Source organism: Propithecus coquereli, unplaced genomic scaffold (assembly GCF_000956105.1).
Source record: "Propithecus coquereli isolate 6110/MARCELLA unplaced genomic scaffold, Pcoq_1.0 Scaffold42, whole genome shotgun sequence".
Classification (NCBI taxonomy): domain Eukaryota; kingdom Metazoa; phylum Chordata; class Mammalia; order Primates; family Indriidae; genus Propithecus; species Propithecus coquereli.
The window spans coordinates 5,857,863-5,873,638 of NW_012149952.1; the positions used below are offsets into that span (position 1 = coordinate 5,857,863).

General features: G+C 55.3%; 1 protein-coding gene across 1 annotated transcript; it reads right to left on the reverse strand.

Moving 5' to 3' along the window:
- Positions 1-9,100: 9,100 nt before the first annotated feature.
- On the reverse strand, positions 9,101-15,486 carry APLN (apelin). The gene is made up of 2 exons (XM_012653363.1): positions 15,082-15,486; positions 9,101-9,273 (listed from the first exon to the last, which is right to left on the reverse strand). The coding sequence occupies exons 1-2, from the start codon at positions 15,146-15,148 to the stop codon at positions 9,107-9,109; spliced, it is 234 nt and encodes a 77-aa protein (XP_012508817.1). The 5' UTR covers positions 15,149-15,486; the 3' UTR covers positions 9,101-9,106.
- Positions 15,487-15,776: the final 290 nt, after the last annotated feature.

The window sequence follows — 15,776 nt, forward strand, 5'->3', positions numbered from 1 at the left end:
GAAGTGTGTGGTTGGCAAGCACAAAGGCTTTCAGGGGGCAGGGGACAAGCCTGGGTTCCAATCCCAGCCTCACCTGCAGGTGACCCTCAGGGCTAAGGGGAGCATCCAATAAGACTTCATGGGGGACTGGGCATGGCGGCTCACACCTGTAATCCTAGCACTCTGGGAGGCTGAGGCGGGAGGATCACTTGAGGTCAGGAGTTCGAGACCAGCCTGAGCAAGAGTGAGACCCCCGGCTCTATTAAAAATAGAAAAAATCATCTGGGCGTCGTGGCACGCACCTGTAGTCCCAGCTATTTGGGAGGCTGAGGCAAGAGGATTGCTTCAGCCCAGGAGTCTGAGGTTGCTGTGAGCTATGATGACACCACAGCACTCTAGTCCAGGCAACAGAGTGAGACTATGTCTCAAAAAAAAAAAGACTTCATGGGGAAGGTGTGCCTTGGCTGGGGCGGATGGAGAACCTGGGAAGCAACGTCTGGAGAGACTAGAGGAGCACCAGAAATGCGGTTTGGGTGACTTAGGCTGAAGCCTTCCCAGCTTCTGCTTCCTGAAAGGTAGGTATGAAGCTTCCTCCCTGCTAGGTCCCATGGAGGCCAGTGCACAGGCTCAGGGCCCGGGCAGCGATGGGGCAGAGGATACAGAGGGTGCTGGGGCAGTGACAGGCAGCAAGGGCTAGCACCCCCTCACCACATGCCTCCTCCCAGAGGCAAGGCGAGGAGCAAGTCTTACCCACTGTCCCTCCTCCACTGTCCCTCCCATGGTGTCCTACACAGGGCAGGCATTTTTTTTAGCTATCTAGGAGATTGATCATTTGGGGTAGGGGCAGGCAAGAGGGCTTTTCCTGTGCTTGGCTTCTCAAAGTTTCGGCTTAGGGTGAGGGAGGTGGGACTCCTTTTGAAATTTGCACAAGGCCTGGGACCTAAAACTTGCCAGGCTATTTGGGAGTGGAGATGGGGGGAGAGAGGGCTGTGGAGCTGAGCTGGGAGGTGGCCCAGGGCAGGGGTGGGAAGGAAGGAGCGGAATCAGATTGGAAGATCTCTGACGTGCTGGAGGTGGGAGAGGCTGAGTGGTGAGACCCCCGGACACTCCATCCCTCAGTAGGATCTCTTCCCTTCCTGCTTTGTTTATCCTCCCGTACCTTTCCACATCCCTCGCACCTGAGGAGTTGGGAGTTCGGAAAGCATGAGAGAGAAACCCTAGGCTGGTGGCTAGAGACTGTCACCAGCCTCTAGCCCACACTTGACAGGGAGAGAGCCATAGACGTTCCTGCCTGGATGGACAAGTGGGCATCGTCTTCCCGGCAGACCTCCCACAGCCCCGCAGACACAAGCAGTCCTGCCGCCCTCCCCCATGAAGCTTTACTGGATGCTCCCCTTATCCCTGAAGGTCAGCTGCAGGTGAGGCCAGGATTGGAACCCAGGCTTGTCCCCTGCCCCCTGACTTGTGCTTGCCAACCACACACTTCCTCGCCAGACCGAGCATGGCCGTAAGTGCGATGAAAGGTGCTGAGGGTGCCAGAGCAGAGCCCATCCCCTGCAGTTGAGAGGTGACTGCAGCCCTGCGGGGAATGCTTGGCATTTCAGAAGTGCCTTTGCCTTCCTTTAACGCAGTGCCACCTGGCTTCTCTTGGTTCATTTGCACAGACCACAGAAGATCCTCAGACAACAACTTAGCCTCTCAGTGCCTCAGTTCCCTAAACTGTAAAATGAGGCTATGATAGGGACAGGTGAAGTTCCTCAGACAGTGCTTAGCACATGACAAACACTCTCTAAGAGTTTGCTAGAATTATCTAGCTATGTCCCCTTAAGCAGGTCACTTTCCCTAAGTCCCACTTTCTTTATCTGTAGAAGTGAAGGGGCTTGGGGTACTGAGGGATCTACCAGGCTCCTGTCAGCTCTGACCTTCTAGGATTCTATGTGTCTGAGGTAGGGAGAGTAGAGATTGTTCTCCTGTGAAAACGGATGAGGGGGAAATAGGACCCCCAAAAGATGGACTAACCTGCCAGTTACTGGCCAAGCTGGGCTTAGGATCCGGAGCTCGGAACTTCCGGGCTTACACCACTGGGCTAGCTCAGCAGCAGCCCGCACAACAGGGGAAGTATGAAATGGAGGTTCCAGCAGCCCCTGGGGTTAAGAGAAGCTCGCGCAGACCCATATAACCCAGCAGTGGCCTTCCTCCCTGGCTGAGGTTCCCATTTTCCTGTCACGAGCTTGATTCTTCTCCCAAAGCTTCTCCCTACAGGTCCCTGTGGCAGGCCCTGGGCTCCCTCCGGAGGGCAGCCTGAAGCACCCCCACTGTGTGCTGGGACCCCAGCAAAGCCCTATTCACAGCAGGTGCTTCACACGCACCCACCCAAGTGGCTCGGGCAGGCGAGGAGGCTGAGGCCCAGAAAGGGCCAAGGAGAGACGTCGCTAAGCTGGCCAGCAAGCCCTGGGCAGAAGCAGATTTGGAACCGGAACTCAGGGTTCTGGGTCCCTGGCCTTGTGTGGAAAAGAATCATGAGGGTCAGACAGGTGTCCTGGGGCACGTGCCTGGCTTCACAATTCCAGCCCAGGGTCCCCAGATCAGGGGTTGATGACGAGCACTTCACACCTCTGGAGAGGCTCCTTGCCTGCTGCCCAAGCTAAGGCTGCTGCAAGAGGAAGTGCTGAGGGCCTAATCTGTCCCTGGGGAGGCCTTATGGGTTGTCTAGGAGACTGGAAGTTTCCAGTGGCTAAGACACATTCAGGGTGGGAAAGCAGCCCCCTCGCAGGAGCAAGGCAGCTGTCATAGTCCGTGTTCTGTTGTTATGACAGAATAGCACAGACTGAGTAATTTATAAAGAAAAGAAGTTTATTTATCTCACAGTTCTACAAGCTGAGACGTCCAAGATCATGGCACTGGCATCTGGTGAGGGCCTTCCTGCTACACCATAACATGGCGGAAGGCATCGCATGGCAAGAGGGTAAGAGCATGCCAGCTCAGGTCTCTCTTCCTCTTCTTATAAAGCCACTAGTCCCATCATGGAGGCTCCACCCCAATGACCTTATCTGATCCTAATTACTTCCTAATGGCCCCACCTCCAAATACTATCAACATATGAATTTAGGGATTAAGTTTCTAACACATGAAATCTGGGGGACACATTCAAACCATAGCAGCAGCTGACACGAGCTGAGGACAGCCCCAGATTTGAGGCTTGACTCGCCAATTAGTGGCTCTGTGAATTTGAACAAGTGACCTGACCTCCCTGAGCCGGTTTCCCCATGTAAATTGGGGATAATGACGGCTTCCCTGCCCACTCCTCAGGGCTAGAGTGAGGCCTGGAAGAGATAATAATAGCTCCCACTTAATGAACTCCTAACACGGGCCAGGCACTGTGCCAAACACTTTACCTGCATCATTGTGTTCAATCCTGACCACAGCGCTGTAAAGTCGGCACCGGCATCCTGCCCAACGCGGAAACCCTGGCTCACCCGGATCAAGACCCTTGCCGCAAGGTCACACATTTGAGTCAACGGTGGTGCCAGGATTTGAACACTGATCTGACTCCAGACTCTCCTTTCCACTGAAAGCACTTTGTTAGTGGGATTATTATCAGAGGCCATCTCATAACCAGTTTATCAAATTCTCTTAAATCGAGACCTTGCTGCAGAACGTAAATCTTCCCTTGGGCCCCAAGCAAGGGTTCTAGGGCTGAGTTGAAGGGCTTTACTGATGCTTCATTTGAAACAGAGTTGGGCAGACTATGGCCTGCCTCCTGTTTTTATAAATAAAGTTTTGTTGGAATACAGCCATGCCCACTGGTTTATGTATGAGTAGTTGGGAAAGAGACCATCTGGCCCACAAAGTCAAAAATACTACCTGGCTCCTGATTTGAACCATTCAAGGAAGTGTCCTGGCTGCTGCTCTGGCCTTTGGCTGAAGTCCGAGACAGCAGCAAGCGGAGTCCCCTGCCGGGCTCCCTCTCTAAGCACTGGCCACTACGTAGGGAAAACTGGCTTATCAAAGGAACCCTAAGGAGGCCATCCTTTTGTGGGTTCCAGAGAAACGCTGGCTGAGTCAGTGGCCTTTCTCAAGCCAGGAGAGGAAGGTATTCAATAGATCTCCGCTGTCTCCTTTGGCAGTTAGCTGGCACAGGCTCACTCTGGTCAGAAAGAAACTTTGGATTGAGAAATTTCAGTCGAATAACCTTTAGGCCTGAAAAATAGAATTATATAAGGACCTCAGAATGGCCACTTAGGCCAGGCCTTATGGTGCTCCAAGCAGCAGAGGAGCCCAGTCCCAATTGGGGGCGCCAAGTCAGCCAGGGCTTATGGAAGGGTCTGAAATGTTAGGTTTCAAAGCAACTCTGGCTCATTTTACACCACACCTGTCTGGGGGCCTGAAAAGCCATGTGTGGTCTGAGTCCGTTTGCCTCCCTAATCTCATTTTGGAGTCTGCCTAACTTCCAGATGGGTTTGAAGGAGTGTTGTTTTTCAGGTTCTCTGTCCCCCACCCTTCAGCCTTACCATCCAGGACCTCCTATCCAGGAACAGTTAAGTGAACTCCTTTTTCTTTTTCTAAAGCTCTGCATTTTGAAAAACAGCCCCCTACTCTGACTCTATCATATTTATTTGGTCAAGTCAAGATATTTCCAAAGGGTGGCCACCAGCTTTCCTTCCCCTCATCCCCTGCCTCAAGGAGGTCACACTTGCATCCACCCACTAGTATCCAGTTGACTGCATATGCTCCGTGGACCCTGGTGGTCCCATCCTCTGGCCAACTTAACCAAAAGCTATTGGGCCTTCCAGGACCGATTTTAATCACTCAGCCTCCACTAGCCTTCCCTGACCCCACCAGTTCACATCACACCGTGGTGTGCATGGTGCAAATTCCCATTGCACTTACTGAAAATGCCAAACACGTTTTGTACTTAATTCTTCTCTCTAGCTAGGGGACCTTCTGTAGTACTGTAGAAAGAGTTTGTATTCTCGAATTTGAAGACTGGATTCCAGAATCACTTACTAGCAAAGAGATTCGGGGCAAGTCACTTCACTTCTCTAAGTCTGTTTTCTCGTGTAAAATGGGGACAGTGGTCTGTGTGACCTGATTGTAAAATAGGGACAGTGGTCTGTGTGATCCAGTTGTAAGAGTGATAAACTGAGTTAATATTTTTGGAAAGCTCTGTAAACAGTTAAAGGGCTACACATCTACAGGTCAGTATTAAGTTGTCCTGCTCCTCCCAAGTCCTTCTCCTTGGTTTCATGTGAAATTAGAACTTTGGGTGTGATCAGGGAGATAACAGACCAATCAACATAAAGCCAGCTTGCCCGAAACCTCTGCCTAAAACCCGTTCCTCTGATGACCAGTTTGCCTAAAAGTCAAGCTAGCAATTTTAAAATAAGGCATTTCACACCAATTTTCCTAAGAGATATTTCCAATGCAATGTCGCATTTTTAAATCACTATGTCACAATCTGCAGCATTTTGTCAATGGTGAGATTGTTTTCTATGCTTGTGGGTGACTTCTATTTTATATCCTATTGAGCGGTTTTATGACTTTTTAGCAAGTTTGTCTGAAAAGCTGTTCTTTAAAATTGTCTATTTCTAGCACTAAATATGTGTCAAATCTATAGAATTTCCCACAAGATTTATCAAATGCACCCATTTTGATCCCTTCTGTCTCCTTCTCACTGGGTTTTGCTCTGCATTATGTATGCCTGTGTGCACCTAATGGGTTTATTAGCCAAATTAGCATATACTCAGTGTTCCTGTCTGTTCTGCAAGATATTGGCATTTTGACAACAAGCAAGAAGTGAGACAGATGGAGCAGAATTGTATTGAACTCCTTGCATTTTATTTTTCAGGTGATCTCATTTATCAAGCAACTCCAGTTTGTGAAATATAAAATGATACATACAAAGTCATTACCAAATGTATTTATTGCTGAAAACATAACATTTTTCAAGAAAGGCAAACTGGCTAAAAAGTCCTGAAAGTGTTCAAAAGTAGACAAAATAGAAAAAGACACCCACCAAGGATACAAAACAATCTTTAGTAGAAATCCATTTAATCAGCATGTTTTTAAATAAATTGCTTTTTAAAAAATCCTTTAAATGACATTGCCCCCCCAAAAATATATATTAGGATGTCCAAACAGATGCCAAAAAACATAAAAGTGAGCTGGGTTTTATATGAACATAGGGTTTCCTTTTGTGAGCTCATGGCAAATCAGTCTGAGGCCAGTTGACTTAGAATCGATTTGGGATGCAGGCACTTACCTCCCTGCACACGCAACATGTGGGCCTGGGGACAACCGTGGCCCTCAGGGGAAAGCAACACCCCTCCTGAATATGACCTCCGAGAGTAAGGGCGAATTGTCAGCTTTTAACTGTTTATTATAAAGACATATTTACACAGAACAATCTTTACAAACAGAGTGAACACAATTATGGGAAGGGGACAATTTCTTAATGAAAAGGGCCTTAATATCTTTGTATAAATTAGTATAAGAATCATACACAACCATCTTAAATAAGACAGCCCCCCCTCGGCCCACCCACTACCCTCCTCTGCCCGGAATCTCCCACTTTCTCAGCCACCCCGCTTTCTCCTCCTTCCCATGGGGCTGGGCTTGGCTGCAGGCTGATGAGAAAGGAGATGCAAAAAGGAGGGGGAAGAAGGCCCAGTCCCTGGTGGGAGCATCAGTGGCAGAAGACTTTCTGGACACTGGCCAGTCCCCACTCCAAGCCTGAGGGCTGTGGGAGGGGCTGGTGTCCACCCTGGCTCCCCAGGGCGGGCCTTGAAGCAGCAGCAGTGTTAGCAGCAGCAGAGGGAAAGGACTCAGGGGAGACGGACAGGCAGACATTGGGGTTACTGTGGGACTTGGGGGGCCCTGATTCCCCCTGCCCCCACACATACATAGGGGGGCATCAGGCTCTTGTATTCTCTTTTCTCCCTCCTGGGAGGCCTCTAAGAAGGAAACCTGCTCAGGCAGAAGGTGAGAGAGCCCCCATGCAGGGAAGGGCTACTGTAGGCCCCTCATGGAACCTGGGGCCTCCTGGGGGACTATCCCACCAGCACTTCCTCCCATCTTTTCCTCCTTCCTTCCCTTCCTTTTCTTTCCTTCCCTCTTCTCCACTCTCTGCCCCGCCCCCCAAGGAAAGGCCATGGGAAAGAAGGTCCATTTAACACAAAGGGAAGGCTATTGAGCTTGAGTTAAGGCTACCTTTGGCTCGCAGAAAAAACACTGTTGAGGTTTGAATGATAGTGTCAGTGCTTGAGCGGCCCCTATTACAGTACCCCAGGCCGGGAATGCTGCCCGAATGGGGGCAGCTGGCCAGTTCTGGAAGCTTTCGGCCCAGCTGAGGAAGGCCAGGGAGGTGGGAGCAGCTCCATCCCCCACAGTGGGGCAGTTCACAGCCTGCTTGCCTCTCTCTCCCCCTCCCAGCCGCCCCCAGCCCCAACCTCCGGAAAAGGCACTTCATTTGCTTTGAAAAGACATCATGGAGAGCGGGGAGGACATCATAAAGCTGGGAGACCTGGTCCCTCTCCTGGCTCTGCAGTAACCCTGAGCAGGTCACTCCCCTCTCCAGGCCTGGTTTTGCAGGCGGTTTGCATAAGGCAGCTGATCTCCAAGGGTCCTTTGGGCTCTGATATTCTGTCATTCTTGGCATAAACAACTTTCCTGCTTGGCTTTTACTCCTGGGAGGGTATAGAGCCGTGTCAGGCCTGGCACCCTCCTCTGTTGACCCGGAGCTTGACCTAGCTTGGGGGAGGAGGAAGACAGGGAGTGTTAGGAGGCACAGGAAGGTGAAAGAAGTGACGCAGTACTTCACGGGCCTCTTTCCTTCACCTCCTCCTTAGCTGAGCCCAAACACCAGGAGGAGGAAGAAGCCACAGCTAAGTGGTGCTTCAACCCCCTTCTCCAGGGTGCCGCCCCTTCCTCCACGTTTCAGTGCGCCCTACCTGATTCCCAGCACCCAGCCCCTCCAGCTAGAGAGCCTGTCACGGCGTATGTCTGTATTCCTCTCTGGAGGCCGGGCGAGGGGTCCAACTGACAAGAAAACATGGGATGCTGGAGCCCACTGAAGGAGGGAGCATTTCCACCCGGCCCCCGGGACAGACATGAGGTTGGGGAGTTACACGGGAGAGGCAGGGACTGGAGCACAGCGCGGAGGAGAAGGAAGGCCTTCCAGGGCTGGGTCTTCCAAGTCAGTCCAGGAGGGGCCTGGAAGATTGGCTGGATGGATCCTGGAGAAAGGAAATTGTGGGCGCCATTCAGGGAGCTGGTGGGTGAGAAGAGCCGGGGCCATCAGCAGCTAGAACAGGTGTGAGACGAAAGCTGAATGGATATGAGGGCTCCAGAGAAGCAGACCAAGGCACAGAGCACAGAGCTGCAGCGCGTGGGCACTAAGGGGCCCCTTCAGTCCTAAAGAGACAAAAATGACAAGGGAGAAGTCACTGATGTGTCCTAGGTCAAAGGAACCCCCCAGGAAAGGAGAGGAGACAGGCTTCATCTCCCCACTCCCCAGTCCTGAATCTAAAGCCCCCGTCCCTGGGTTGGTGCCACCCTATCCCTGCTACAGTGGGAGAGACCGCAGGCTGGCCCTCGGGGACAGGCTTAGGCCCTGCTCTCTCTGCAGCTGCCTGGATTCTTCCCCTCTTCCCATGGCTCTGGCAACCTCAGCCATGACTCTCCCCCTGCTCTGTCCCACACCCTGCAAGGCTCTCTGCCTCCTCCCCCCTCTCTGGTGACAACTCACACTGGACACATGTAGGCTTGCCCCGGGCACTCCAGTCACCAAAGCCCGTCAGGACGCCTACAATTCTCCAACTGGGCCAGCCTGTGCAACCCCAGGCAGCAGGGTGGAGAGGAGCCCGCACCCAACTCTTGGGGAGTCAGGAGATTGGTCCCGGGCATCAAGCCCCTCTCTGGGCCTCAGTCTCCCGCTCTGTACAATGAAGGGATGAGACGGCTGCTCCAGAAGCTCCCCACGAGCTCTCAGCCCCTATGCCTGTATGGTGCTGGGACTGCTTGGTAGATGTATTTGACAAGTGATGAGTGGCAGGGCCACGCAGCTTCCAGGCTGTCCCTTCCCCTCCCCTTTTGCACTGCCCACTGACCAGAGGCTCAAGTACCTGCTTCAGAAAGGCATGGGGCCCTTATGGGAGAGGCGGGGCCGCTGGCGGCGGAATTTCCTCCGACCTCCCTGCCAAGGCCCTGGTCCATTCCTCGATGCTCTGGGCTGCACCAGGTGGCGGACTTTGCCTTCCTCCAGCCCCTTCCCCTCAGGAGGCTGCATCAGGGGCCCTGCAGGAAGGAGAAAGCCTGTTAGTGAAGAAGGCTGATGAAAACAGGCAGGGGCCACAGAGCACAGGCCCCCCCTGGGACAGGCAACTCTCCATGAGGTGGCGCTCCTCATAGCTCTCCTTTTGTTTTTCTTTTCCATCTTGAAAAATCTGCAATTTGTACACTGTCCTGGGGCAAACAGAACCCACAACTCACATCTTGCCATTGAAGCTGATTCTTTGTCCTTTTGACAGTTAAATCATGTTTCTAACAGGCATGAATGGGTTCTTTCTTTTGGAATGCCATTGAGTAGTTGCACTTTGGGACATCATGCCTGCACTTGGCTGGGATGCAGGAGGCAGGGCTCCCCATGGCACCCCTGCAAATGGTACACTTCAAACATTTCAGACATATGACATTACAATGACCGCCCCCGATGTACCCATCATCCAGATTCAACAATTATCCAGATGGAGTCACATATGCTTTAGTTACCCATTTTCTTTTTTTCTTGGCTGCAGTATTTTAAAGCAAATGATGAACGCCATGCCATCGTACTCCTACATCCTTTGATATGCAGGGTGACCTACTTTTGAGTACTAGAGATCTCGTGTCTCACCCCTGGGCATCTCATAGGTGGTCATGCGGCACTGGTTAGGCTCACTCATGCTCTCAAGTCCTCCCCGTGGATGTTGCTAGGTGGCAGGTGGGGACTGTTTCTGACTCAGCGTGCCTTATGCTGGGCTCTACTCAGCCCGTGACCAGATTTAGAGCCCAGGAAATATTGCATGGATGAATGAATAAATGAATGAATGGATGAATAACAGAATGGTCACCTGAGCACCAGGAGGGGGCTGTGCTGCTATAGTGGGCACCTCTCCACCAATGCCCTACATCTTGTCCTTCCCAGATCACATCCCCCCATCCTGTGTCTGATGTAAATTCTTCCCATTCCAACCCCACCTGGCTTCTATTCTGCACTCTGGGGCTCCTCTCTACATCTCTCCACATCTGGCTTAGAGTAGAAGCCTCTTGATGCCAGACTGAGCTCTGACAACAGAATCCAAGTGGTGCTGGGTGCTCTTGGGTGCAATGAGGGGGAAGGTATGCAGGCTGCAGTGGAGCAAGCAGTCCAGCCAGAGAAGCCGAGCTGGCACCCCCGAGACAAGCCTGGCCGGCGGCAGGTAGTGCGAGCAGATGAGACGGTGCTGGGGAAGAGGTGGTCGGGCGGGGTGCTTGTGCAATGCCCAGCACAGCTTCTGAGGCCGCTGATAATGAATACCAGTCTCTCCCCAACCCACACCATCCAATTGGCCTTCAGTGTATCCCTGTCCCTTGAGCCCCATTGCCATCCATCCAGGAATCCCCACCACTAGCTCACAGTTTCCATATAGCCTCCCGTTGGCTGCCCGCCCCTCAGTCATACTCCTTCCTGGCAGCTCCTCCTTCCCTCCTCCCCTGCCTCCAGCATCCCCATGCTCTGGTTCCTTCCTTGGCTCCTCGACTCTGTGAGTCCTCCTCCGCTTGCACACAATTTCCAGGCATTTAGCCTCCTCTCGGGCCAAAGGTGGGTGGGGTTTATCCTTAGGGCCCTCTTTCGCCCAGGCTCAGGGCCTGCTGTTCTCCCCACTCACACCCAGACACACCCACCGGGCCGGCACAGGCATCCCCTCTAACCCTCACCCCCCACTCTTCTTCCCCAAGAAAAATCACCGGCCCACGACGGCCCTGCTGTTGGCTGGGGTAATTTGCTTCACTGTCCACACTTCCATGCTAATGGTCAGAGTGGGTTAACATGTCAATTCACCCCCTAAACCTATAACCTATGAGAAAAAAAAATTATATTAGCTCTTTGGAGCAGTAGGTATGGATGGAGCAAGGGGGCTGCTTTTGTCTGACTGTCATAGAGCTACCCTCTTGGTGCCATCTGCGAGGGGGCTGGGGCTGGGGCTGGGGAGAGAGAAAAGGGAAAGACCTTCACTAAGCCCCCCACCTCAGCGGCGTCAGCTTCTGGCCTGAGTCTCGGGGTCCCCTGAAGGCTCACCCTGCCCACTGAGGGTAGATGTGAAAGATGCTGCTAAGGAGTCAGCACCGATCACACACGGGACAGTAAGGACTGTGCTGAGGGTGTGGCCAGGCACAGGGGAAGGACCCAAGGGGCCTTGTGAAGTGAACCAAGTGAAGCCTCGTGTCTCACTTCCATGCCTTCAACTACTGGGAGTGGGGCAGGGGTGGGGCAATGGAATGGCACGGGCCATTGTCCCCCAGGGGTCCGGTGGGCATGGCGAAGAGAGGCACGGTGCCGGGGGGGGGGGGTGGGTATCGTCTCCATGTGCTCAGCACCCGAGACTGTGAGTGTGGCAGTCAGGAAGGGAGCGCTGGGGTAAAAGGCCCAAAGGGGCAGGAGGCCAAGCTGGGAATGGGACAGGATGGGAAGCAGGAATGGTGGCTCCGACTCTGGCCAGGAAGACCCTAGACCTGCAGAGAAGCGCCACCCTGAGCTGACTGAGCACTCGGCCAGGCCCTGGAGAGCAGCCACCCAGCAGCCCCTGGCCTCTTGCATCCCTCCCGTTGGGTGGGGGGCTCATTGTCCTCTGTGTCGCCCAAGTCTGCAGACTCCTCCCGCACTCAGAGCCCATCGCCCACCTGTTTCCTACTTTTCATGCCGGGTCTGGCTCACCGTCAGATAAGCTGACACCTGAAACCCTGGCTTTATCCTGTCCAAAGGGACAAATTAGAGGCTGTCGATTCTCATCGCTGTACAAAAGAATTCTCGTTTAGAAATGGGAGCCATCCCCAGTGCACTTAAATAGCTTCTTCCAACTCATTTGTTACTTAAAGGGAGGATGGAGCCATCCCCCAAAGAACGTCACACCTAGAGGAACTGCAGCCATCACTCGCTGAAGCCCCCATCAGCAACGAAGCTACAGCATCTCCACACTGAGAACCGCAGTCGGGGGAGGACAGGATTAGACTCAGGCAACCTTAATGTCAACTCTGCCAATGCACAAAGAGGTACGTGTGACTTTTCAGGAACGTGCCAGCCTCACCAGGAATGACGCACCTGTTTTATCCTCTCATGAGATGGCCTGTCTTGTGATTGCTTTAAAAGCCCATACGGGTGCTCTGGTGGGGACCCTGCTGGCAATGCCCCTCCACTGCTCTGTGGTCCTGCACGTATCTTTTTGCCCAGCCTCCCACTCCAGTCGCCTTCTCCAGCGCCCTGTGCTATCTCCCAGTGCCAGCTCTGTTGCCCTCGGACACATCATGCTCTGGCAGCCTGGCCCTCCGCTTCACTTGCATTAGTGAAGGCATGGCTCAGGTTACATGGGTGCTCAGTGCTTACGACTGGGGATGGAGATGAGGTGCCCCCTCCCTGAGTGAGGCGGCTACAATAGAGTGTCCTCACACTACCATTGTGACTGTACAACTGCACACTTGGGGCTGGGGACAAGGGGAGGAGGGGAGAAAGAGAGGTGCTTAGACAAAGACCAAGAGACACTTGGCCCTGGCCCAGGAGCTCTCAGACCCAGAAGAGCAAAGTGTATCCCAGGTCAGGAGGCAGTGGAGGCGTGTGTGTGGTCGGGGGGAGGGTGAGAGGGGGTGGACATTCCAAGTCAGGACAGAGTGTGGAGAGGAGGAAGCATGGTTTTCAGGCCCAGAACTTTGACTGGGGACCCTGGCTGGGGACAGCATGCAAGTCCAGGCCAAGGACAAGGTGGTTCTGGGATCCCTGTTTTTAACATAGGACAGGAGGCAAGAGGAACAGGACGTATACCTGGACCCTTGGCTGGTGGCCACCTCCAGGCTCCAGGAGAGGTAAGTGGGTAGAGAAGCCAGTAGGAGCCCCAGAAGTTTTCAGTACTAGGCTTAAGCAAAATATGAGGGCAATGAATTTACCAAAACCAGGGTGTACAGATGACCTAATGAAGAAAGGTGAATTAAAGCAAGAAGTGGCAGGCCCTGGGCCAGACATACACAGTGCTCCGGTACCCTGGCCAACTTCCTTTCCCTTGAAAGCAGTTCTCTTCTTTACCAATACTGCCCCAACAGCTCGACCCCAGGAGGGTTCAACTGGTGGTACGTTGGCCCCGGGTCTCCCCATAGCTTCTCAAGGTATATCCAAAAGCCCCACCTTCCTCTGGGACACCCTCTCTGCACTCTTTTTCTTCCCTGAAGGCATCCCTTGGACTATCCGCCTGTGGTGGTATCACGTGAGTGCTGTGTCTTGCCAGCTACGCCAGATGGTAGGCTTCTGGAGGGCAGGCCCGGGCGGTGTCTTTCATTCGTACCTTTTGCTCCCTTCCCTCCATGGCCTGCCTGACAGGAGTTTCTAAGAAACAAGCCTGCTTCCTTCTCACCAAGGGAGTCTTGAAGAGGGAGACCACTGACAGCCACCTGGAGGCAGGAGGTGCCAGACCCAACTAATGCGCCTTCCTGGGAAGGCAGGCGGTGCTCCCAGGGCCTGAGCAGGGCTGAAAAGCAAGAGCAGAGAAAGGAGGTGGCCTACAAAGAGGCAGGCAGAACTGGCCAGGCCCCTTGGAGGCTCCTGGGCTGCATGCTATCCTCCTGTTCTGGAGGGTTTGGAACCAAGTAGGGGCCTGTACTCTTCCTCTAGGAAACTTGCTGCTCTGCCCTCTCCTTCTCTCTGCTCTCACCTCCCTGTGACTCCAGCCCTTGCACTGGCATTAGTCCACCTGGTCTTGGCCTTCCCCTTCTGTGGTGCCAGGTGCAGCAATGACAGCCAAATCACAGGACTGTGGCAGCTGGAGGTGGGAGCTGGCAGCCCCAGGAGATACTGACGCATGGAGGACAGGCAGCCCCAGATGGGGCTGCTGGGGCGTGGGTGGGGACCAGGTTTGGGGCAGGCACGGGAGCACTGGCGCCAAGCATTGCCAGGTGGGGGTGTGGTGCAGGTGGGGTGAAAGGACTCCCCTTCCCTGAGCTGCATGGAGAGGTCAGGTCAGCTGCTGTGTTTCCTCCTTTGGTGCCTGAAGACAGGGGGACTAAGGTGAAGCATGCCCGTGCCGGGGACAGAGGGGAAGGGGAGGCTGGAACCAGGATATGGGAGAACCAGCTCCCCGAGAGGGATGGATGCAATGGGGAGGGCGTCCTGTGCAGGGGAGGAGAGCAGCCAGGACCTTGGGGTAAGAGAGGAGAAGACCAGCCCAGCCTGGCTTGGCCTGGCCCGGCCAGCCCTGCCTCGGGGAGGCTGCCTCTGCTCTGCTCACACGCAAGCTGAAAGGAGCGAAAGCTGTGCTCCACGCTGCCGCCGCCTGTGCCCTTCGGCGCGCTCCTGCCTATGCAACAAGTGTCACGTCTGCATGTTGGCACATCACCCCGAGTGGCCCGCGCCCCTGGACCGGCCGGCAGCGCCTAACCTCCAGGGGCCAGCAGACCTTCAACGTGGGAGCCCAGCCCCCCCTGCCCCAGTCAGTTCCCTCCATCGACCCACGAGGGGAGCGGGCATGTCCCCCACCACGTGGGGTGCGGGGCGCGGGACACGGGGCACACGGCACACGCCTCTGGCCCGGAGCTCCACGGACTGCGAGGGGCGGTCAGGAGGTACAAGTCGCCGGGCAAGTGATGCCCGAGGCAGCGCCGAGCCCCCCAGAGGAAACGGTCCCCGTGGCGGGCTGCCCACTGGCCCCGGGCGCCCTGTCAATCGGCCGCCTGGCGCGGCGGCGCGTGGCTGCTGCTGCGCGGCTCGCGCCGGGCTCCCCGGGAGGCGGGCGGGGCGCGCGTGGGGCGGAGGGCGGGGAGCGCGCCGGCTGCAGCCCGGGGAGCCGCGAGAGAGCGTGGGCGAGCGCGAGGGAGGCGCGCACTCACCTCCACACACTGCGGTCACGGAGAGCCAGAGCAGCAGGAGAGCCTGCACGCAGAGCCACAGATTCATGCTGCTCCTCGGGCCGCCGGCCCCGGCGAGCCTGCGGGAGGGCGGAGAGGCCCGGCGCCCGGAGGCACAGCAAGGCGCGAGCCGCGGCCGGCGCGTGCGGGCGCGGAGCTCGCGTGGCTCCCGGGCCGCTTGAGTGTGCGCGCCCGAGCCCTGCTGCAGGCTGCCGGCCGCCGCGCCCGCTCGCCGCCTCCGCTCTCCTGCAGCCTCCCTCTCCCGCCGCGGGGCAGCGTTGCGAAGCTGGCCTCGGCGGCTCCGGGGGCGGCAGCGGCGAGCTCTTTCCGAGCGGCTGGCTACTTGGCCCCGGCTCCAACTGCCCGTGGCCCCGGCTGCCAGCGAGAATGCTCCCTGCTCACTCCAGGGGCTGCATTTTGTAGCTTGTGGCTTGGCCGCGAGCCCACTTGGTCATGTGGTCATCGGGGGGGGGGGCGGTTGGAGGGGGGCAGGAAGAGAGAGAGGGAGAGCGCCTCCCGCACCGCCCCCCTCCCGGCACGCACTCTGCAGCCCCAGCCAGGGCGCGAGAGGGAACCCCGAGGTGGCCCCACAACAAAGGCTGCGTGGCCTGTCGGACAACCCACAACTGCTCCCCAGACAATGCCCGCCTGGCCAGGAGCCAGAGGGTTTGCTGAGA

Excerpts from the sequence above, each read along its gene's own strand:
- APLN (XM_012653363.1), bottom strand. The coding sequence starts at position 15,148 with ATGAATCTGTGGCTCTGCGTGCAGGCTCTCCTGCTGCTCTGGCTCTCC. Across the intron at positions 9,274-15,081 it reads CGTGACCGCAGTGTGTGGAG|GGCCCCTGATGCAGCCTCCT; the intron begins GTGAGTGCGCGC and ends TCCTTCCTGCAG.